Source organism: Leucoraja erinacea, unplaced genomic scaffold, assembly GCF_028641065.1.
Source record: "Leucoraja erinacea ecotype New England unplaced genomic scaffold, Leri_hhj_1 Leri_52S, whole genome shotgun sequence".
NCBI classification, from domain to species: Eukaryota; Metazoa; Chordata; class Chondrichthyes; order Rajiformes; family Rajidae; genus Leucoraja; species Leucoraja erinaceus.
Window position 1 is genome coordinate 132,046 of NW_026576432.1, and position 24,078 is coordinate 156,123.

At 43.6% G+C, this 24,078-nt stretch overlaps 1 protein-coding gene across 1 annotated transcript in view; it reads left to right on the forward strand.

Moving 5' to 3' along the window:
- msh4 (mutS homolog 4) overlaps positions 1 to 24,078 on the forward strand; it is a 77,240-nt gene that overhangs the window by 36,453 nt on the left and 16,709 nt on the right. The window contains exons 12-16 of the mRNA XM_055630790.1: positions 489 to 658; positions 4,608 to 4,744; positions 7,444 to 7,547; positions 8,932 to 9,056; positions 14,335 to 14,535. Coding sequence (XP_055486765.1) covers positions 489 to 658; positions 4,608 to 4,744; positions 7,444 to 7,547; positions 8,932 to 9,056; positions 14,335 to 14,535 — 737 coding nt within the window. The remainder of the gene's footprint in view (positions 1 to 488; positions 659 to 4,607; positions 4,745 to 7,443; positions 7,548 to 8,931; positions 9,057 to 14,334; positions 14,536 to 24,078) is intronic.

Genomic DNA, 24,078 nt, shown 5'->3' on the forward strand with positions numbered 1-24,078 from the left:
TTATTTAATGACAATAAATTTGAACTCCTTCGTTAAAAGTTCATTGCTCTGAGGAGAACAAACCCTGCACTCACAATCACTAAACAAAGTTGTAGTCTGCCTTCCTTTGCAGTGTAGATGAGGTCCATGCATCCTTCCTGGGATCCTGGGCACAGCGCCTCAGATGCAAATCAACATGTGGTTAATATATGTAGGAAGAAACTGCAGATGCTGGTTTACTACAAAGATATACACAAAATGCTGGAGTCATTCAGCAGGTCAAGCAGCATCACTGGAGAAAAAGAATAGGCGACGTTTCAGGTCTTGACCCGAAACGTCACATATCCTTCAGATATACTGCCTGACCTGCTGAGTTACGCCAGCATTTTGTGTCTATGTAGTTAATATGCATGGTGTGTTTGCCCCCAGATTCACTGAGCGATAAACTAATTCCTAACAGCACGTTGAATAATTCATTGTGTTAGCTATTTTTGTATTAAAAATTGTAGATTCGGCCTTATTCTGGAAGAAATCAAGACCGTTATCAATGATGACACCAGGTACATTAAAGGCTGCTTGAACATGAGGACACAGAAATGCTATGCTGTCAGGCCAAACATCAACGAGTTCCTTGATATTGCTCGACGCACTTACGCCGAGATAGTAGACGATGTAGCAGGTACCATTTCCATCATTGTTTTCAATGGTTAATGAAGATGAAACATTTGCAAAAGTCTGCCATTAAAAAGTGTGACGTTTTTGCTTAATACTCAGCACTGGACAGTTCAAATTTCCACAAAAGGTTATTGTAAAACACAAATGTTAAATTCTGTGGAAACCAACAAAATTGATAATGAAATTAACCATTGTTTTCACATTAGTATGTATTTCCACTGTACTCAAAGGATAATGATAGTTGAGAGAGTTCACCTTTTACTGTCAGTCTCCACATACAATGGACTATCTTCAATCAATTCTGTCATTTCAATGGGATTCAGCCACCACAAATCTCTTCCTTTCCCTTTCTCATTCAGAATTCTGAAATGATCTTCTCTTTGTGTCTTCTGGTTCCATTCTTATGTCCTCATCAATTCCTCTTCTTACAGTGCAAGGCTTCTCCTTTGACCTCATGACTTCTCACCACCCAAGTGAGAGGAGTTTGCACGTTCTTGATTTTTCTCCGGGTGCTCCGGTTTCCTCCCACACACCAACGACGCGCAGATTTGTAGGTTAATTGGCTTCTGCAAATTGTCCCTAGGATGTAGGATAGAACTAGTATACGGGCAATTGTTGGTCAGTGTGGTCTTGGTGGGACTAAGGGCCTGTTTCCACGCTGTATCTCTAAACTAAACTAAACATGGCTATTTCTAAAGTAATTGCTATCTTGACACTTTGCTCTGCTTCCTCCGTTCTTTCCACCCTCGCTCTCTGTGCATCTTGACACACTTGCTTTCCCACCTTTTCAGTTCTGATGAAAGATCTTTGACCTGTTTCTCTCATCACTGATGAGGCTTGACCAACTGTGTGCTTCTGTCAAGTTCTGTTTCCAGCATCAACAATTTCTTTACTTCAGAAATACTTTGACACATGGATCAAGTTCATGTTTATTGTCATATGCAAGAATGCAATAAAAAATCTTGCAATAGCATAGTATCAAATGAAAATTAATTGCTTTGAATATTTCCTCATTCTCTTTAGACAGGAGGCACTTTTTATTTGATTTTAGACTAATCGCATCCTATTTAATTTGGATTTTGAGGTCCAAGTCTATGATTGACCTAAGCTTCCAAGACCATAGTTACCTGAAAGCACAAAGGACAGGGTTGTGAAGAAGTAATTAGGGAATGCTTGCCTTCATAGATTGGTCATAGGGTATGCTTGCCGTCATGGTGCATAGAATATAAGTGTTGGGATTGAATTGAAGGCAGATAAATCTCCAGGGCCAGATGGTCTGTATCCCAGAGTACTCAAGGAGGTGGCCCTAGAAATCGTGGATACATTGTTGATCATTTTCCAATGTTCTCTCGAGTTTGGGTCAGTTCCCATGGACTGGAAGGCAGCCAATGTAGGCTTCAAGGCCAGTTTATTGTCATATTTACCAACGAAGGTACAGTGAAATTTGAGTTACCATACTATATGAAAAGCAACAAGACACACAACCACATAAAAGTTAACATATACATCCATCACAGTGGATTCCACGTTCCTCACTGTGATGGAAGGCAATAAAGTTCAATCTTCTTCCTCTTTGTTCTCCCGTGGTCGGGGCAGTCAAACCCTCAGTCGGGGCGATCAAAGCCCACTCAGCCAACGATCGAAACCCCCGTGGGGGTGATCGAAACTCCCGCGTCGGGGCGGTTGAAACTCTCTCATGGAGTTCCCGAGTTGGCCTCTTCTTACCAGAGACCGTGGGCTTCACGATGTTAAAGTCCACAGGCCCCGCGGCTTAAGCTTTGATCCCCGGTAAAGGGATCGCAAGCTCCGTGATGTTAAAGTCCCACAGACTCCCGCGGCCTAGAGCGCTGGGTCGGTCTCCAGGAAAGGCCGCCAACTCCACGATGTTCGGCCGCAGTGGGGACGGAGATAAGATACGGAAAAAAATCACATCTCCGTCGAGGTAAGAGATTGAAAAAAGGGTTTGCCATAACTCCCCATCCCCCACATAAAACATACCAAGGAACACTAAAACATACTTTTAACATAGACTTAACATAACAAAAACAGAAGAAAGGACAGACAGACTTGGCGAGGCTGTCCCAGAAAGGTGGGAGAGAGAAAACGGGGAATTATAGACCATTTAGCCTTACATCGGTAGTGGGGAAGGTGCTGGAGTTGATTATTAAAGATGTAATAGCAGTGCATTTGGAAAGGTAGTGACGTGATCTGTCAAAGTCAGCATGGCTTTATGTAGGGGAAATCATGCTTGACTAATCTTCTGGAATTTTTTGAGGGTGTAACAAGTAGAATGGATAAGGGAGAGCCAGTGGATGCGCGTATCTAGACTTTTAAAAAGCCTTTGACAAGGTCCCACACAACAGATTAGTGTGCAAAATTCAAGCACATGGTATTGGGGGTAGGGTATTGACATGGATAGAGAACTGGTTGGCAGACAGGAAGCAAAGAGTAGGAATTAACGGGTCCTTTTCAGAATGGCAGGCAGTGACTAGTGGGGTGCCGCAAGGCTCAGTGCTGGGACTACAGTTATTTACAATATTAACGATTTAGACAAAGGAATTAAATGTAACATCTCCAGGTTTGCGGAAGACGCAAAGCTGGGTGGCAGTGTGAGCTGCGAGGAGGATGCTGGATATTATGAGGCTGCAAGGTGACTTGGACAGGATGGGTGAGTGGGCAGATGCATGGCAGATGCAGTATACAGTAACGTGGATAAATATGAGGTTATTCACTTTCGTGGCAAGAACAGGAAGGCAAATTATTATCTGAATTGTGTCAGATTAGGAAAAGGGGAGGTGCAACGAGACCAGGGTGTGCTTGTACATCAGTCACTGAAAGTAAGCATGGAGGTACAGCAGGCAGTGAAGAAAGCAAATTGCATGTTGGCATAACGAGAGGAGTAAGAGATCCTTCTGCAGTTGTACAGGGCCCTAGTGAGACCACACCTGGGGTATTGTGTGCAGTTTTGGTCTCCTAATTTGAGAAAGGACATTCTTGCTATTGAGGGAGAGCAGCGTAGGTTCACCGGGTTAATTCCCGGGATGGCGGGACTGTCATATGATGAAAGAATGGGTCGACTGGGCTTTTATTCACTGGAATTTAGAAGGATGAGAGGGTATCTTATAGAAACATAAAACATTCTTAAGGGATTGGACAGGCTATATGCAAGAAAAATGTTCCCGATGTTGGGTCACAGTTTAAGAATAAGGGATAGACCATTTAGGACTGAGATGAGGAAAAACGTTTTCACCCAGAGAGTTGTGAATCTGTAGAATTCTCTGGAGGCTGATTCACTGGATGTTTTCAAGAGAGAGTTAGATTTAACTCTTAGGGCTAACGGAATCAAAGGATATTGGGGAAAAGCAGGAACGGACTACTGATTTTAGATGATCAGCCATGATCATATTGAATGACGCTGCACTTGGAGTATTGTGTGTAGTTCAAGCTACTACACTATAGGAAAGGTGTGGTTAGATTGGAGCGAGTAAAGAGGAACTGCACCAGGATCTTGCCTGAATTGGAGGATTTCAGCAACGGGGAGAGACTGGATAGGCTGGGCTTGTTTTCCCTCGACCAAAGGAGGCTGAGGGATGACCTGATGGAGGAATATAAAATTATGAGTGTCATTGGTGAAATAGAGTGGCATAGGGTGCAGCTGGGTTTCCTGCAGGTACTCCGGTTTCCACCCACATCCCAAAGACGTCTGCTTTTGTAACATAACTTCCCTGTAAATTGCATCTGAGAGTGTTAGGAGTGGATGCGAAAGTGGAATAACAAAAAATGAGTGCGCGTGGGTGATCAATGGTCAACATGGATAAGGTAAGTGAAAGGGGCTGCTTTTGTACTGTTCACTCCATGACTCAATGAAGAGTGTGTTAATTATGCAGTAGGGTTGAGTTGGGCACTTTCTGGATGCTTAATGAGTGTTCACATTTTCCTCTTAACCTGAGTAGGAATGATAGTGCAGTTGGGAGAGAAATATAACCTGCCTCTGAAAACCAGCTTCAGTACATCTCGAGGATTCTTCATTCTGCTGAGCTGTGAGGGAGCTTCATTTCCAAATGGACAGCTTCCTTCTGAGTTTATGAAGGTGTGTATCTTCAATTACTTTTGCTGCTATCTTTTAACCCATGCTGTTAAATTCTGCAATTTTGCACTAGCTTTGTTTGGATAGCAAACTCAAATCGAAATTATAATCAGGTACTTCCCTGAGCATAATTTTAAATAATTGACGATAGACACAAAAGTGGAGTGTCATTGGTGTGGGGAAGAACCTCTGACACTCAGCGGGTCAGGCAGCATCTCTGGAGAAAAAGAATAGGCGAGGTTTTGGTGACCTCTGTCACCCGTACTAATCAAGTTTGTGGTGTGTAGGATAGTGTCAGTGTATTCGGTGATCGCTGGTCAGCGTGGACTCAGTAAGTTGAAGGGCCTGCATCTACAGTTACACTGTATCTCTAAAGTCTATGAAGATACTCTGGAGGCAGGAAACATGTTCCCGATGTTGGGGGAGTCCAGAACCAGGGGCCACTGTTTAAGAATAAGGGGTAAGCCATTTAGAACGAAGATGAGGAAACACTTTTTCTCACAGAGAGTTGTGAGTCTGTGGCATTCTCTGCCTCAGGGCAGATGAAGGCCGGTTCTCTGGATACTTTCAAGAGTGAGCTAGATAGGGCTCTTAGAGATAGCGGAGTCAGGGGATACGGGGAGAAGGCAGGAACGGGGTACTGATTGGGGATGATCAGCCATGATCACATTGAATGGCGGTGCTGGCTCGAAGGGCCAAATGGCCTACTCCTGCACCTATTGTCTATTGTCTATTATCTATAAACTGTTCCTGAACCTGGATGTACCAGATTTCAGGCTCCTGTACCTTCTACCTGATGGCAGAGGAAAGATGAGTGTGTGGCCAGGATGGTGTGGGTCCTTGATGATATTGGCAGCCTTTTTGAGGCAGCGACTGCAATAGATCCCTTCGATGGTGAAAGATAAAGTCCAGTAAAGTCAAATTAAAGATTGTCCGAGGGTCTCCATTGAGGTAGAGGGCAGCTCACGACCGCTGTCATGATCTATGTAGGAGAATATGTCATGTTCTTGTATCCATGTCTGTGCTGGTGGCTCAGTGGTACATTCTCCAGTCTTCATTTGCAGGTTGTGGTTTCACTTCTTCCTCTGATAGCCCTTCAAGTGTTATACTCGCCTAGCTTTCCAACCCAGCCCATCTCCTTGTAATCCCAATCAAATCCAGGTCCCAATCCACATTCAAAACCCCACCCATACTGCCTACTGATCACCTGGCTTCATCAATATCCCTGATCTTCTGCCCCAGCTATCTTGTCTCGTAGATTACCCTCACTTGGACCACTTCTCCCAAAATCCTCAAACACACTTCTGTCATGACTCTCTTGCCAACTACCAATGGGCCTCTCCTGTGGGCAATTCATCTTCTCCTCTTCCTCTCTACCACCCTTCTCTGCAAGTCTTCCATGAGATGATTTTCTCTGCATGCCTCACAATGCCTGGGCATGCAAAAGCAAGCCTGTTCCTTCTGCAAGATCTATCCTGTAGCCTATGACCTTGGACCTTGGGCACGTGAATTTTCCTGCTAGCCTGCTGTTTGCTGGAATTCAACAAGCTTAAAGCGGCCCCACTCCATTTCTAGGCAAGTTATTAGCCGTAAAGACATTGCAATTTGTCAGCTTTACTTTGTCCAATTTGGCTATTTGTTGAACAACTAGGGCTAACATAAAAAGAAGGGACAGGCTAGGGCAGGGCTGAAGAAGGGACACGACCTGAAATGTCACCCAACCTTTTTCTCCAGAGATTCTGCCTCACCTGCTGTGTTACTCCAGCACTCTATCTTTGGTATAAACCAGCATCTGCAGTGCTTTGCTTCTAGATTTGCCTTGCCAGAAAGGAACCTTGCCTCCAATTCCTGACATTTCTGTAGGGAAGAACATTGAGATACTATTCAGTACAGTTTGGAGATCAGTGGTGAGCTAACAATGCTCGCTGCTAACCACAAAATTGAAGGAAATGGTGTCTGTTGAATGAGCCCTGGAACAAATCTCCTTGAGTCATTCAGCCAAGGCACTGCTGTATATTCTGTATGTTAATAACCCAGGTTAGCAAATGGGCCTTTTTCCTATGTGACGATCTCAAGCGTCATCTATCCATATTCTCCAGAGATGCTGCCTGACCCACTGAGTTACTCCAACACTTTGTGTCTTTCTTCCCCATGTAAATAGTCGTGTTCAGTGTTGGCAACCTTCCAGCACAACAGAGAATTTATTCCACCTGCGAAAAGATTGAATGGCTTAGGGATTTCCTAAAGTTATTGAAGGTTCGAAATAGTTATTTAGTTTTCCATACTAATGGACTATTCGCATCTGCCAAAACTAAATCAGAAATGTCCTGCTAAATCCTGCAGACAAAACGACAAGTGAACATAATCCAACAAAGGTAGACAAAAATGCTGGAGAAACTCAGCGGATGAGGCAACATCCACGGAGCCTATTTCCTTTGCTCCATCGATGCTGCCTCACCCGCTGAGTTTCACCAGCATTTTTGTCTACATTCGATTTTCCAGCATCTGCAGTTCCTTCTTAAACATAATCCAACAAGGGTGGATATAGAAACACAGCAGGCCTGGTGGAATCTAGCCAGTTAGCTACAGCTGGTCATGAGGCTGCTTAGTGTTTATATGGAGCTAGAATATCCTGCAATATCTTTCCCATGTCTATTCTATCCTGACTTACCCCTGAATCTTACACCCACATTTCCCTCCAGGTCACCGTGCTGAAGAACAGTTATAACTTCACCACAGCCGATCTAATTAAAATGAATGAACGGTGCCAGGAGTCTCTCAGGGAGATTTACCACATGACTTATCTGTAAGTATAAGGGTTAATGAAGTAGCAGCCATTTTATTCTAGCTACAGACGACATTTCAAGGATAACATATTAAATTTAGTAGACAAGCAGAAAAACACTTATAACAAATTGCTTCTCTAAGGTTAGACATTCTGATACTTTCTTATCTAACAATAGAGCCTTCTTGTTTCTGCAGCTGTCTATAAACTCCTTAACACTCCCTAATAACTCCCATGTACTCCTTAACACAATTAAAGTAACTCTATTATGTCTCTTTGCAACATGACATTTTTATGTGTCAATGGAAAAATACTCCATGTATCTTAAGCTGTTCTATTAGATATAAATAGAGCTGGTACTCCTTTGTATTCCTTGAGAGAATGGTAGCAGGCGCTTGGGTGAGCTAGTGTTACACGCAAGCTACCTGTGTTTCTCTCCCACCTAGGTGATTCTAGTAAAGACATAAGACTGAGACTTGTGTCTTTTGATTTATTTTAACAGTTTAGGGTTATCGGACTTTCACATCAGGATATTACCAATGTTCATAAAACAACTTTTAATCCTTAAAACATACCCTGGCATATTCTGTTATCAAAGGTGATTAGGTCAAGAGTGTTATTAAACTAAGAATTACATTTTGCCAATGGGTTGGCAGTCATGGGTCTGTGGATTATACTCTTGCCTCTGGGGCAGGATTACCAATCCAGACATGTGAGGCTGACATTCTCAGAGCAGCAAAACCACAAAATGTGCTGAAGTAATGCAGCAGGTCAGGTAGATCTTCTGGAGAACAGACTTGTCTGAAGAAGGGTCTTGACCCGAAATGTCACCTATCCATGTTCTCCAGAGATGCTGCCTGACCCGCTGAGTTACTCCAGCATTCTGTGAAATGTCACCTATCCATGTTCTCCACAGATGCTGCCTGACCCGCTGAGTTACTCCAGCACTCTGTGCTGTTTGTTTGTTAACCTGTGTATTAATTCTTTCTCAGAACAGCACCAGACATTAAAACACATAATTATCATTAACTTCCCCCAAATTCTACCACTCACCTGCACATTAGAGGTAATTAGCCTACCTCTAAATGTTTTGGGGATGTGGAAGGGAAACAAAGGGCACCCAGAGGAAACCAACATGGTCACAGGGAGAAGGTGCAAACTTCGATACAGACAGCACTGGAGGTTAGATTGAAGCTGGGTACAGGTGTTGTGAGATGACACCACTACTAGCTGTGCCATGATGTTCTCCAAATTATTGTAAGCAAATTATCAATTGGTTTAAGTAGACTTCAATGTTTATTATACTGGGACTCGGTGTGTTTAATGCTATTCATTTTTTCAGAGACTAATGAGTAAGAAAGTTTTGAATCACTGACATTTAACTAAAATGTCTGGCTTTCCTTAGGGTGGTTTGCAAACTCCTGGCGGAGATCTACAAACACATCCATTGTCTATATAAGCTGTCTGATGCAGTCTCTATGTTGGACATGTTGCTATCCTTTGCACATGTCTGTACACTTTCTGACTATGGTAAGGGGTTTCCATATTGTTGCTTGCATTTAATGTCTATTTAAAAGTATATCGAAAGCAAAATGGACATTATGTTTTAACAAAATATACAAATTCATATGCAATTGAATGCAATTAACTAAATTGCATCTGATTCTGTTTTCTTAATAGTAAAGTTAAATAATTTGTGGATCTTTACTCTAGGAAGGAAAAGGATGAGACATAATTTGGCAAGAGGAGTTCAAGATAATGAAATGTTTCAACATCACACATTGACCTCCGGCCTTGGTTGACCATACAATGTAGATCTGATCCTTTCTTCTATTTGTCACTGCAATTTGCACCTCACTGAATAAATGTTGACAGAGGGGGTAACATCATAAATCGACAAATAGTCATCGTTCCCACCCAGTGAATTCTATTTGCAAACACTTGCATGTTTTGACACCTTGTATCGGTATTGATATTGGTTTATTATTGTCACCTGTACTAAGATACAGTGAAATGCTTTTATAACTGTGCTATCCAGTCAAATCGAATCATTCAAGTACAAGTACAACAGATAAAGCAAAGAGAAAAGTAGATGCACCCACACGTGAGGGCAACGCTGGATCTACAGTAGTATTGGGAAATTGGGAAGGGCAAGTTAATGAAGTGTGTATGGAGGAGCCTTTTGGGACCAGTGACCACAGTTCGATAAGGTTTAAGATAGTTATGGATCGGGACGGAGAGGGTCCATGCGTTAAAGTGCTCAACTGGGGTAAGGCCGATTTTGTGGGTATGAGAGAAGGTCTCGCTCAAGTTGACTGGAGCAGGTTAGTTATTTGAGGGGATAGGAACATCGGCCAAGTGAGATGCTTTAAAAAAAACGTGTGCTGACGAAATCTCAAAAACAAAAAAGTGTGCTGACGAAATCTCAGGATGTGTACGTCCCCGTTAGAGTGAAGGGCAAAGCAGGCAAACGTAAGGAAACTTGGTTGACGAGGGAAATTGAGGCGTTGGTCAAAAACAAGAAGGATGCATGGGACAGGTATAGGTAACTGGGATCAAGTGCATCCCTGGAGGAGTTTCGGGAACTAGGGAGTAAACTGAAAAAAGAGATCAGAAGAGCAAAAAGGAGCCAGGAGATAGCTCTGGCGGGTAGCATTAAGGACAATCCCAAAAGATTTATAAACTTTGTCTATACATAAAGGGGTCCCCCCTTAACCTTCTGCGCTCCAGGAATAAAGACCTAACTCGAGAGAGAGAACCCAGGCAAGAGTGGGACCCTCTCAGGAAAAATCAAAGCGCCTTGTCACCTCTGTGTGGAGCCAAAAGCAGGATTCCACCTTCTAGAACTATGGGCAAGGTCCAATCCCTAATGACGTCCTATTTTGATTTCTCCTCTGTATTTACTGGATGGAGGGAATTGGGGCAGTCATTGGAAGTATCTTGAGAGCAGTCAGTGATTACATGTCCCTGAGGCACACCCACACTAGTCACCTGCCTCCAACCCGATAAACAGCCATCCACCATTACCCTCTGGCTTCTCCCATTCAGCCACTGTTGAATCCATCTTGCTACTCCTGCATTTATACCCAACAGTTGAACCTTCTTAACCAACCTTCAACTGTTGAATCCATCTTGCTACTCCTGCATTTATACCCAACAGTTGAACCTTCTTAACCAAAGAGGAATGTCAAAGTGTATGAATGAATGATGAATCTCTTTATTGTCATTGCACATGGTACAACAAAATTTAAAAGTCAATCCCATGTATGAAGGTAGATAAATCAGATATATCCGAGGACATTGCGGGAAACTAGAGAGGAAATTGCGGGAGCCCTGGATAAAATTTACGAGTCGTCCTTAAATGCAGGAGAGGTTCCAGAATACTGGGGCGCTGCAAATGTTGTGTCTCGTTTCAAGACGGGTTGCAGGGAAAATGCTGGGAACTATAGGCCGGTGAGCTTAGCATCTCTGGTTGGAAAGTTACTAGAGAGTATTCTGAGGGATAGGTTATACAGGCATTTGGATGGGCAAGGGCTGATTAGGGATTGTCAGCATAGTTTTGTATATGGGAGGTCGTGTCTCACAAATCTGATTGATTTGTTCGAAGACTTGACCAAGAAGGTTGATGAGGGCAGAGCTGTAGATATTGTGTACATGGACTTCAGTCAGGTGTTCGACAAGGTTCCGCATGGTAGGCTGCTCTAGAAAGTTGGATCGCATGGGATCCAAGGAAAAATTGCTGAATGGATAGCAAATTGGCTACATGGAAGGAAGCAGAGGGTGATGGTGGAAGGTTGCTTCTCAGAATGGAGGCCTGTGACTAGTGGTGTGCCTCAGTAACAGTGCTGGGCCCATTCCTGTTTGTCATCTACATCAATGATTTGGATGAGAACATGCAGGGCAGGATTAGCAAGTTTGCTGATGATACAAGAGTGAGTGGTTTTGCAGATAGTGAAGATGGTTGTGAAAGATTGCAGCAGGATCTGGATCGATTGGCCAGGTGGACGGAGGAATGGTTGATGGAATTTAATATAGAAAAGTGTGAGGTGTTGCATTTTGGGTCGTCGAACAAGGGCAGGACCTACACAGTAGACTATAGACAATAGGTGCAGGAGTAGGCCATTCAGCAGCAGTGTCATTCAATGTGATCATGGTAGGCCTCTGGGTGGTGTTGTGGAGCAGAGGGTTGCAGGTAGATAAGGTAGTCAAAAAGGTTTTTGGCACTTTGGCCTTCATCAGTCAGAGTATTGAGTATAGAAGTTGGGAGGTCATGTTGCAGTTGTATAAGACGTTGGTGAAACCGCATTTAGAATATTGTGTTCAGTTCTGAGCACCATGTTATAGGATAGAAACAGAGAAACATAGAAAGTAGGTGCAGGAGGAGGCCATTCGGCCCTTCGAGCTAGCACCGCCATTCATTGTGATCATGGCTGATCGTCCCCTATCAATAACCTGTGTCCTGCCTTCTCCCCATATCCCTTGACTCCACTAGCCCCTAGAGCTCTATCTAACTCTCTCTTAAATCCATCCAGTGACTTGGCCTCCACTGCCCTCTGTGGCACGGAATTCCATAAATTCACAACTCTCTGGGTGAAATTTTTTTTTCTCACCTCAGTCTTAAATGACCTCCCCTTTATTCCAAGGCTGTGGCCCCAGGTTCTAGACTCACCCAACATTGGGAACATATTTCCTGCATCTAGCTTGTCCAGTCCTTTTATATCCCTGTGGCCACATGTGAAATGTGTGATTTAAAAGCTGTGTAACCCTTTTTATATTTATTCTTTTTAATTGTTATATGTTTTTATAAAATAAAAATTGTAAATATTTTTTTCTAGTTTTTTTATAATTTTATTGTCCCAGAAAGATATTGTCAAGCTCGAAAGGGTTCAGCAAGGATTTACGAGGATATTTCCAGGACTAGAGGGTGTGAGCTATAGGGAGAGGTTGAGTGGGCCAGTTCACTATTCCATGGAGTGCAGGAGGATGAGGGGGATCTTCCTCCTGTAGGTATACAAAATCATGAAAGGAATAGATCGGGTAGATGCACAGAGTCTCTTGCCCAGAGTAGAGAAATCGAGGACTAGAGGACATGGGTTCAAGGTGAAGGGGAAAAGATTTAATAGGAATCCGAGGGGTAACTTTTTCACACAAAGAGTGGTGGGTGTATGGAACAAGCTGCCAGAAGAGGTAGTTGAGGCTGGGACTATCCCATCGTTTAAGAAACAGTTAGACAGGGACAGGCTTGGATAGGACAGATTTGGAGGGATATGGACCAAGCGCAGGCAGGTGGGACTAGTGTAGCTGGGACTGTTGGCCAGTGTGGGCAAGTTGGGCAGAGGGCCTGTTTCCACACTGTGTCACTCTGTGACTCCATGACCAGAGTGCAGAATATAGAGAAAAGATCCCCAGACATTTTAGCTTTACTATTAGCAAAAGGGCAACTGATTTATTTAATTGTCAGATATTCAATTACATTTGAATCTGTATAATTGTGTCACAATGGCAGAAGCGTCCACGTTACAGGGCTGGAAACTGGAAGCATCCTGAGCTAATTCTGCTACCACCATCATCTATTGCAACAAGTGATGGCTTCCACTGATTGTCGCTGGAAGCTTGCGTCCTTTTCAGGACGGACGATGACAGCGAGGATAACATTTGTAACAAGATGGACACGAAAAGAAGGCAATATGGTGTCTATTTGCTATCGATATACTTTTGATATTTAATATTATCTCCCTTGTTCATTTGCAAGACCACTAAATAGGAAAGAATTGAACAACCCCGTCAAAGTGAATTTGATGGACCAAATGTTTTGCTGAGCCGCATCAGGGACTGTGCATTTGAATGGCAACTCTGAACGCAGCAACCTTTGGCAATTAATAATTAGGAATTTAGCAAGATTCCTTATGCAACTAGTGTTACTGTTCTGAAGTATCGCACCCTAGCAAATTAGTCCTATTTTTCTTTGAGTTTGATAAAAGCTCTTTCACCTAAAAATTGAATGAAAATAATTCTAAGCATAAATTACCCATAAAAACCCTTTTGTGTTATTACCATTTCTGTCCTTCTTTGTGACTATTTCTTTCCTCTCTTCCTTAATTTCCCCTCTTCCTTTCTGCTTCCAAATTTAGCAATTATACATTAAAGCAAAGGCTAATGGTCATAAGGTCATGTGATATGAGCAGAATTAGGCCATTCTGCCCATCAAGTCTACTCCAACATTCAATCATGGCTGATCTACCTTGCCCTCCTAACCCCATTCTCCTGCCTTCTCCCCATAACCCCTGACACCCGTACTAATCAACAATATATCTATATCTGCCTTAAAAAAATCCATTGACTCGGCCTCCACAGCCGTCTGTGGCAAAGAATTCCACAGATTCACCACTGTCTGACTAAAGAAATTCCGCCTCACCTCCTTCTTAAAGAAACGTCCTTTAATTCTGAGGCAGTGGCCGATAGTACTAGTGGAAACATTTTCTCCACATCCACTCTATCCAGGCCTTTCTCTATTCGATGTGTTTCAATGAGGTCCCAGTGTCGTCAAATGCTCATCATATGTTAACCCACTCTTTCCTGGGATCATTCTTGTTAAACCTCCTCTGGACCCTCTCCAGAGCCTGCACATCTCTCCTCTGATATGGTGCCCTAAAGTGTCTAACTGTCCGTTTAATGCCTTAAAAACAGATAAAATTCAATTTCAAGGCTGGTCTCCCCATTGTTAGTATTGTGACTCCCTGACCAGGTTCAAGGAGTTAATATTGAAGTCTGACCTGACTTTTACTAATGGCACTTTGTTTTGTCCCAGTTCGTCCAGAGTTTACTGACACTTTGGCTATAAAGCAAGGGTGTCATCCTATTCTCGAAAAGATATCAATGGAGAAACCTGTGGCAAACAACACCTACATCTCGGATGAAAACAACTTCATCATTGTCACAGGGCCCAACATGAGTGGGAAGTCAACCTACCTGAAACAAATCGCTCTTTGTCAGATTATAGCCCAGATTGGTGAGTAGGAGATGGCTGGAGTAACATTGCAGGATGGACAGAAGTCATTTGAATCTCCATAACAGGCAGTCCTAGAAAACAGTGCATGTCGCAAATTACCCTAACGCAAAGCCACGTCATCTGTGCATGCATCAAAACCACAAAAAATACCATTTTGTGTTTATGTTTTTCATGGAAATTCCCTGAGCAAATTATATTCTGCTTCTCAAATTTTGGAGTAGTGATTTATGAATTCCATAAGGGCGAATTTCCTTTACGTGACTGGCAGCAACATGGGGGTCACCGGTGGTGGACAAAATCGGAAAGTCTTTTTAACTAAAGGATAATACGGCTCTGGATCTCACTAATGGAAGCAGAAATCTGCACTATATTTATAAAGTACTTGGATGCGCATTTAAAGAGCCACCTCCTGGAGGGGGACCAAGTGCGTGAAAACTGTTTATTGTGACTGGACCTGATGAGGCATGTAGCTTCTTCTGTCAAAAACTTTGTATGATAGACATAAAATGCTGGAGTAACTCAGCAGGACTGGCAGCATCTCTGAATGGGTGACGTTTTGCGTCGAGACCCTTCTTCAGACTGAGAGGAAATTCTGGAGTAGTTCCTGAAGATTGGCGGGTAGCAAATGTAACCCCACTTTTTAAGAAGGGAGGGAGAGAGAAAATGGGGAATTACAGACCAGTTGGTCTAACATCGGTAGTGGGGAAACTGCTAGAGTCAGTTATTAAAGATGGGATAGCAGCACATTTGGAAAGTGATGAAATCATTGGACAAAGTCAGCATGGATTTACGAAAGGTAAATCATGTCTGACGAATCTTATAGAATTTTTCGAGGATGTAACTAGTAGCGTGGATAGGGGAGAACCAGTGGATGTGGTGTATCTGGACTTCCAGAAGGCTTTCGACAAGGTCCCACATAAGAGATTAGTATACAAACTTAAAGCACACGGCATTGGGGGTTCAGTATTGATGTGGATAGAGAACTGGCTGGTAAACAGGAAGCAAAGAGTAGGAGTAAACGGGTCCTTTTCACAATGGCAGGCAGTGACTAGTGATGATATGATATGATATGCCATTTATTGTCACTATACATGTACAGTGAAACTGAAAGCTGCTCGTACTCAGTGCATACATACAATTTTACACAAAAAACAAGAAACAGAAAAACAAAACAGAAGGGAGGGAGATGGGGGGGGGGGGGGGGGGAAATAGGTGCACAAATTCTACGGCGCTACATACATATATACATATATACAGATGGAAGTCCGTGTTGGGCGGTGTAGTCAGTGCATGTGTGGATTTGAATTTATGGTAGATATAATTCTCGGGAAGCAGCTATTCCTGAGTCTGTTTGTCCTGGATTTGATGCACCTATAGCGCCTTCCAGAGGGCAGCAGGTCGAACAGTCCAAACGCAGGATGGGAGCTGTCTTTGGTGATCTTCTTTGCCCTGCTAAGGCAGCGGGAGGTGTAGATGTCCATCAGGGAGGGGAGAGGGCAACCAATGATCCTCTGCGCTGTCCTGGTTACTCTCTGAAGCCTCTCCCTGTCTGCCATGGTGCAGCTGCCATACCATGCTGTAATGCAGTATGTCAGCAGGCTCTCGATGGACGAGCGGTAGAAGGTCAGCAGCAGGTTAGAGTCCAGGTTGTGCTTCCTGAGGACCCTCAGGAAGTGCAGCCGCTGCTGAGCCTTCTTGATGACCGCCGTCGTGTTGTCCGTCCAGGAGATGTCAGCAGCGATATGGACGCCGAGAAACCGGAAGGTGTTGACCCTCTCCACACACTCGCCGTTAATGTGTAGGGGGACTAAGTCGGTGCTGTGCCTCCTGAAGTCGACAATGAGCTCTTTTGTTTTCCTGGTGTTCAGAGCCAGATTGTTTTCTGAGCACCAGGTTGTCAACTTCAGGACTTCCTCTCTGTAGGCTGCCTCGTCTCCCTTTGAAATAAGTCCGACCACAGTAGTGTCGTCAGCAAATTTGACGATGCGGTTGTTGTTGTGGGCCGGACTACAGTCGTAGGTGTAGAGACAGTACAAGAGGGGGCTTAGCACACAGCCCTGTGGGGAACCGGTACTCAACCTGCGAGTGGAGGAGAGGTGGGGGCCGAGTCTCACAGTCTGGGGCCGGTTTGTGAGGAAATCCTTAATCCAGGCACATGTGACAGTGGGGAGGCCGAGAGTGACCAGTTTACCAATGAGGATGTCCGGGATGATTGTATTAAAGGCTGAACTAAAATCCACAAAGAGCATCCGGACGTAGCTCTGCCCCTGCTCCAGATGGCTCAGCACAGAGTGGAGAGCTACGGTGATGGCGTCTTCTGTGGATCTGTTTTGGCGATAAGCGAATTGGTGGGGGTCGAAGTCTGGTGGTAGATAGTCCTTGATGTGCTGGAGGACCAATCTCTCGAAGCACTTCGTGATTACCGGAGTGAGGGCAACAGGACGGTAGTCATTAAGGCTGGTGATGGGAGACTTCTTCGGCACAGGGACGATTGTGGCTGATTTTAGGCAGGACGGAATAACTGCCTGGGCCAGGGAGAGATTGCAAATTCTGGTGAAGATGGCAGTGAGGATTTGAGTATAGGAGCAGGGAGGTTCTACTGCAGTTGTACAGGGTCTTGGTGAGACCACACCTGGAGTATTGCGTACAGTTTTGGTCTCCAAATCTGAAGAAGGACATTATTGCCATAGAGGGAGTGCAGAGACGGTTCACCAGACTGATTCCTGGGATGTCAGGACTGTCTTATGAAGAAAGACTGGATAGACTTGGTTTATACTCTCTAGAATTTAGGAGATTGAGAGGGGATCTTGTAAAAACTTACAAAATTCTTAAGGGGTTGGACAGGCTAGATGCAGGAAGATTGTTCCCGATGTTAGGGAAGTCCAGGACAAGGGGTCACAGCTTAAGGATAAGGGGGAAATCCTTTAAAAACGAGATGCGAAGAACTTTTTTCACACAGAGAGTGGTGAATCTCTGGAACTCTCTGCCACAGAGGGTAGTTGAGGCCAGTTCATTGGCTATATTTAAGAGGGAGTTAGATGTGGCCCTTATGGCTAAGGGGATCAGGGGGTATGGAGAGAAGGCAGGTACGGGATACTGAGTTGGATGATCAGCCATGATAATATTGAATGGCGGTGCAGGCTCGAAGGGCCGAATGGCCTACTGCACCTAATTTCTATGTTTCTATGTAAATGAGAGATATGGAAGGTGTTAAAAAGGAGAGATCAAACCTCATCTACTGTATCCGCTGTTCCGGGTGTGGACTCCTTTATATCGACGAGACCAACCGCAGGCTCGACGATCATTTCACTGAACACCTCTGCTCAGTCTGCCTAGACCTATATGGTCTCCCGGTTGCTAAACATTTGAACTCCCCCTCCCATTCCCATACTGATCTTTCTGTCCTGGGCCTTCTCCACTGTCAGAGTGAGGCCCAACACAAATTGTAGAAACAACACTTCATATTTTGCTTGGGCAGCTTACAACCCAGTGGTATGAACATTGACTTCTCTAACTTCAACCCTTGTTTTCCATCTCTCTCCATCCCTCCCCCATCCTGGTTCTCCAACCAGCGTGACTGTCCTCCTGATTAAATTTTATATTGTATGCCTCGTTGTCCACTTCCCCCAGCTAATAATGATCTTCTACATTTTCCTTGATCTTCATCCCCTTTAGAAACATAAAAACAGAAAAATAGGTACAGGAGTAGGCCATTTGGCCCTTCGAGCCAGCACCACCATTCAATATGATCATTGCTGATCATCCAAAATCCTGCTTTTTCCACATATCCCTTGATTCCTTTAGCCCTAAGAGCTAAATCTAACACTCTTAAAAACATCCAGTGAATTTTCATTATGTTGAAAGATTACTGCCTCTGTGGCAGATAATTCCTTTGATCTCTCGTTTTTCACACCTTACCCTTTCATATCTCTCATTTCCCTCCCACCTAACTCTCATTCTGAAGAAGGGCCTCGATCGGAAACGTCATTCATTCCTTCTCTCCAGAGATGCTGCCTGTCCCGCTGAGTTACTCCAGCATTTTGTGTCTACCTTCAGTGTAAACCAACATCTGCAGTTTCATACTACACAAAAACTTTGTATGATTCTATTTCTATAGTTTACTTCTTATGATATATCATATTAGAATTTAACTGTGCCCTCCATAGCCATACACATTCCAAGGTTTTTTCAATCAATTTTGAATATACCCGTAATGTAACGGGTAATATTAGATGGCTTGCTGCCAAACTTTTATGTTACATTCCAATGAAGAGCATTTGGAAGGTTTCATTATGTTGAAAGATTACTGTTTTTACATCTAAACCAGTTACAAGGGGGTTCAAGTAAGGTAACTCAGCGGGACAGGCAGCATCTCTGAATGGAAGGAATGGGTGACGTTCCGGGTCGAGACCCTTCTTCAAACTGAGAGTCAAGGGAGAGGGAGACATAGAAATATGGAAGGATAAGGTGTGAAAATTACAAATCATAGGAGACGAAGTTCAAGGGAGATGTAGAATGGATCATTGTTTGCTGGGGGCAGGTGACAATGAGGCATACAATCAGTAAAATTTAATCAGGACAGTAAAACTAGTCGGAGAACTAGGATAGGGGAGCGATGGAAAGAAAGGGAAAGCAAGGGTTACTTGAAGTTAGAGAAGTCAATATTCATACCGCTGGGTTGTAGGCTACCCAAGCGAAATATGATTTGCTGCTGAGTTACCCCAGCATTTTGTGCTTATCTTTGGTGTAAGCCAGCATCTGTGGGTTCCTTCCTACTCAGTTCAACTAAGGTGTTCACTGCGCTTTGGATTGGAACAAGAAAGGTCTTAATATCAAAACATAAAAAATAGAAGCAAGAGAAGCAGAAGCACAGGTGATTGTGGATTTCAGGGAAGGTTGTCCAAGATTACAGCAGGATATAGATCAGATTGGGTGGAGTTGTAGATGAAATTTAATCCTGACAAGTGTGAGATGCAGCATTCTGGTAAATCAGATCAGGGTATGACATATACAATAAATGGTAGGGCACTGAGGAAGCTTGATGAACAGAGGCCGTGGAGATCAATCCGTAATTCCCTAAAAGTGGCAACACACCACATTCTTCTACGGCTATGTAATGTATTCATACATATTCATGTATATGTTAATGAGTTGGTGTTCAAAGTTCAATATAAGCAGGGAATGTTGGGGAATAAATCTCTCTCCCGTGATCCAGGCAACCTGCGTGTAAGTTGTTATTCATTCTGCCGTCTGGAATATAACAAAATTGGCAACGAGGATGGGATAGAGTTTGTGAACTCATCCTTTAAATACAGTGCAGGACTGTTTTGCAACATGCAGTATTGTTTAACATTTTACAAAGTAAGTAAGTAAGTTTATTGGCCAAGTATTCACATACAAGGAATTTGCCTTGGTGCTCTGCACACAAGTAACAACATGACATACAGTGACAGTTACGAATGACTCAGAAAACACTAAACATTAATAATAATAAAACATTAATGATAAAACACCATTGATCAAGCATGTGAACCAACAAAATACCAGATCTAAGGGAGGCTACAGATTTTTGGCTGTTGAGTAGAGCAACTACTCGTGGATAAAAACTGTTTTTATGTCTGGCTGTGGCAGCTTTGACAATCTGGAGTCGCCTTCCAGAGGGAAGTGATTCAAAGAGTAAATACGGAGTTGTGTCGCAGTTGTTTGTGAGCTGGTCACGATAGCCCGCAGATCCTTCTATGCAGGACACTAGTTTAAAATCAGTCTGAAGATGGATTTCGACCCGAAACGTTGCCTATTTCCTTCGCTCCATAGATGCTGCCTCACCCGCTGAGTTTCTCCAGCATTTTTGTCAACCTTCGATATTCCAGTATCTGCAGTTCCTTTTTAAACAGTTGGACAAATCGTCGAGAGTTTGTCAGGCTATCTCTATGTTGTGTCTACGTGGCAAGATGCCGTCTTTGGGATTGTATAAGATTTTTTTTTTGTCGAGTTCCTCAAGCTGAATAGCATTTGTACAGCTAAGTTTTAGGTGAATTGTTACACCAGAACAGACAGGAAATCGGGGTTTTCGAACGGACTTGAAAAAAAAGAGAACGACACGATGGCAGCATCCACGGGCTACATTGGAAACCTTGGCACTTTTGACAAGAGTAGAGAGCCGTTCAGCTCCTATATGGAGAGAGAAAACATGTTTTTCACGGCAAACAATATATTGGTGATTAGTGCTGAAGGAGAGATAGTGGCTGAAACAAATAAGGCCGTTTGCGAACGCATTAAAGTGATTCTGCTCCCGGAGATCGGTCCTGAAGTGTACGGCACACTCTTGAATCTCCTTGTGCCCATAAAGGCAAAAGCTGTGCCATTCAATAACATTATGAAGAAGTTGGAGGAGTACTTCAATCCAAAGCTCTGGAAATTGCAGAAAGCTATAAATTTAGCACTAGAAACCAGATGCAGAATGAGATAATCAATGAGTACATTGTTGCCTTGAAAAACTTAACTTTGCACCTGGTGTAACTTTTGGAACCTTTCTCGGACCCGCTCTACGCGACAGATTTGTTTGTGGTCTAGTGGATGAACAAATTCATGAACACTCCAGATCTTACATTTGAGAAAGCATGCACGATTGCTAACACAATGGAGTTTGCATCAAAGAATGCTCTGGAGTTTCGTCCACCACGGACTGCAGTTGCCGTTTACAGTCACGAGGCAGTGCCTATGGCCAAACCAAGAGGCGCTAAACGGTAATCACTCATCCCAATTTTGTCAGTTCAAAATGGCCAAGTGCTATAACAGCCAGAAGAAAGGCCATATCAACTCAGCATGTCGGGCCAAGCTTAAAACAGGAAACCAACAATCTGCGGGAATCAAGCGACAACACCAGAGAGGACTTCACAACTTGGAGATGAACCCAGATGTAAATGAACTTGGGTTATACATCATTTATGCAACCAACATCGATAAGCCTACAACCAGCCACGGCAAGGACTTTCAAACTAAACTATTGATAAATGAACAGTTAATCGATATGTGTATTGGCACGGCAGCAGATTGTTCGGTCATGAGCAGAGACCTGTACGAAACAAAGTTCCCACAGATACCATTGTTTGAGGGTAAGGTCAAGCTGAGAACCTACTCGGGCGAAGTTTTGGAGACATGTGGACAAATGAACTGTAAAGTTCAGCATAATGGTCAGTCAGTAACACTGCCCATCATAGTGGCCAGCTACAGAAATAAACCAACCCTCCTTGGAAAGGATTGGCTGAATAAAATAGAGTTATAATGTCATAAGCAAACATAGAAACATAGAAAATAGGTGCAGGAGTAGGCCATTTGGCCCTTCGAGCCTGCACCGCCATTCGATATGATCATGGCTGATCATCCAACTCAGTATCCCATCCCTGCCTTCTCTCCATACCTCCTGATCCCTTTAGCCACAAGGGCCACATCTAACTCCATCTTAAATATAGCCAATGAACTGGCCTCAACTACCTTCTGTGGCAGAGAATTCCACAGATTTACCACTCTCTGTGTAAACATTTTTGCTGACAGTTACACGGGAATAGCAGGGTACTCTGCACACATTCGACTTAAGCAAGATGTGAGACCTGTGTATTGTCGACCAAGATCTGTACCATATGCACTAAAGCAACAAGTGGAGGAAGAAGTCGACAGGTTAGAGCGGAATGGAGTACTCATGAAGACAGACCAGAGTAACTGGGCAACGCCAATTGTGGCCGTACCCAAGGCTAACAAAACTGTTCGACTATGTGGTGACTACAAAGTCACAATCAACCAAGCTGTTGATGACGAACAATATCCGTTACCAACCTCGCAAGATCTGTACACAGAACTTAGCAGAGCAAGAGTCTTCACTAAACTGGATTTGTCTCACACTTAAGCCCAACTCAATGTCGACAAGGAAAGTCAGCAGTACTTGACTATCAACACACATAAGGGCTTGTATTCATATACAAAGCTGCCCTATGGTGTGAAATCCTCCCCGAAAATGTTCCAGTCTGTCATGGACAAAATGTTACAAGGCATTCCGCACTGTGCGTGCAACCAGGATGACCTACTAATATTCACAGAGGGCATGGAACATCTGGAAATCCTCGAGCAAGTTCACACGACTGAATTGCCACAATGTCAAACTGCAACAAAGTAAATGTACATTTGCGCAGTCAGAGGTGGTCTACCTTGGACTCAAAGTAGACGCCAACAGACTTCGTCCTGTGAAGGCGAAAGTTGAAGCAATTGTGAATGCTCCAAAACAATGTGTCAGAGCTACGATCATTCCTTGAGATGGTGCAGTTCTATGCACGATTCCTTCCAGAATTTGCAACTGTGCTAAAGCCACTACAGGTACATCATCTGCTACAAAAATATGTGAAATGGACGTGGGGAAAGGAACAGCAATGTGCATATTACATCTGCAAGGAAAACTTGACAAGTGACAAACTCCTTGTTCACTACTATACGACTCGCGAGATGAAACTTGCTTGTGATGCATCAAGTTATGGTGTAGGTGCAGTGATCTTCCACGTAATGAATGACGGACAGAAAAAGCCTATTGCTTTTGCATCCCGCACCCTATCACCGAGTGAACGCAATCGTGCACAGATAGAAAAGGAAGCACTCAGCATCGTGTTCGGAATCAAGAAATTCCATCAGTTTCTTCTCGGCAGACCATTCACCCTATTGACTGATCACAAGCCACTACTAGTGATACTTGGTCCCAAGTCAGCTATACCTTCCATGGCAACATCAAGGATGCAGCGCTGGGCAATGTTACTGTCCCAGTATGACGACAATGTGGAGTACAGAAGCTCCAAGTACAACGCAGTTGCAGATGCGTTGTCCCGGTTGCCCCATGAGAACTCTGACGTGGGAAGTGAGAACTCAATGTACACACTGCAAGTTGTAGATGAAGACTTTCCAGTGACTGCAACAAAAATTGCAGCAGAAACAGAGAAACACACTGTGCTGAAGTGGGTCTATGAACAGACATTGAACGGTTGGACTGAAATCGATGGGGGATTGAACTCAGTTCTGAACTCAGAGCTGAAGCCTTGCCATAATCGACGCCATGAATTATCATGTGAGCATTAAGTGGGGTTACAGAGTGGTTGTACCAGAGTCTTTGAGAAACAAAATTATGAATGAACTTCATGCCGAACATCCTGGCATAGTAAGCATGAAGACAATTGTCGGAAGTTTTGTGTATTGGCCTGGTATTGACAGTGACATCGAGTCACTGGTGAGCAAATGTAGCATCTGCCAAAATTGCCAGAGTAAACCACCAAAAACACCACTGCAACCCTGGTCATGGCCAAGTAGACCTTGTCACAGAGTTCATGTAGATTTTTGTGAAAAGGGTAATGATCACTTTCTGGTACTAGTAGATGGTCATTCCAAATGGATGAGGTTAAACATATGGGGTCAAGCACTACTACTGAGTGTACCATAGATGAGTTGAGATCAATTTTTGCATTCCATAGTTTACCGGAAGAACCTGTTTCTGATAACGGGCCTCAGTTT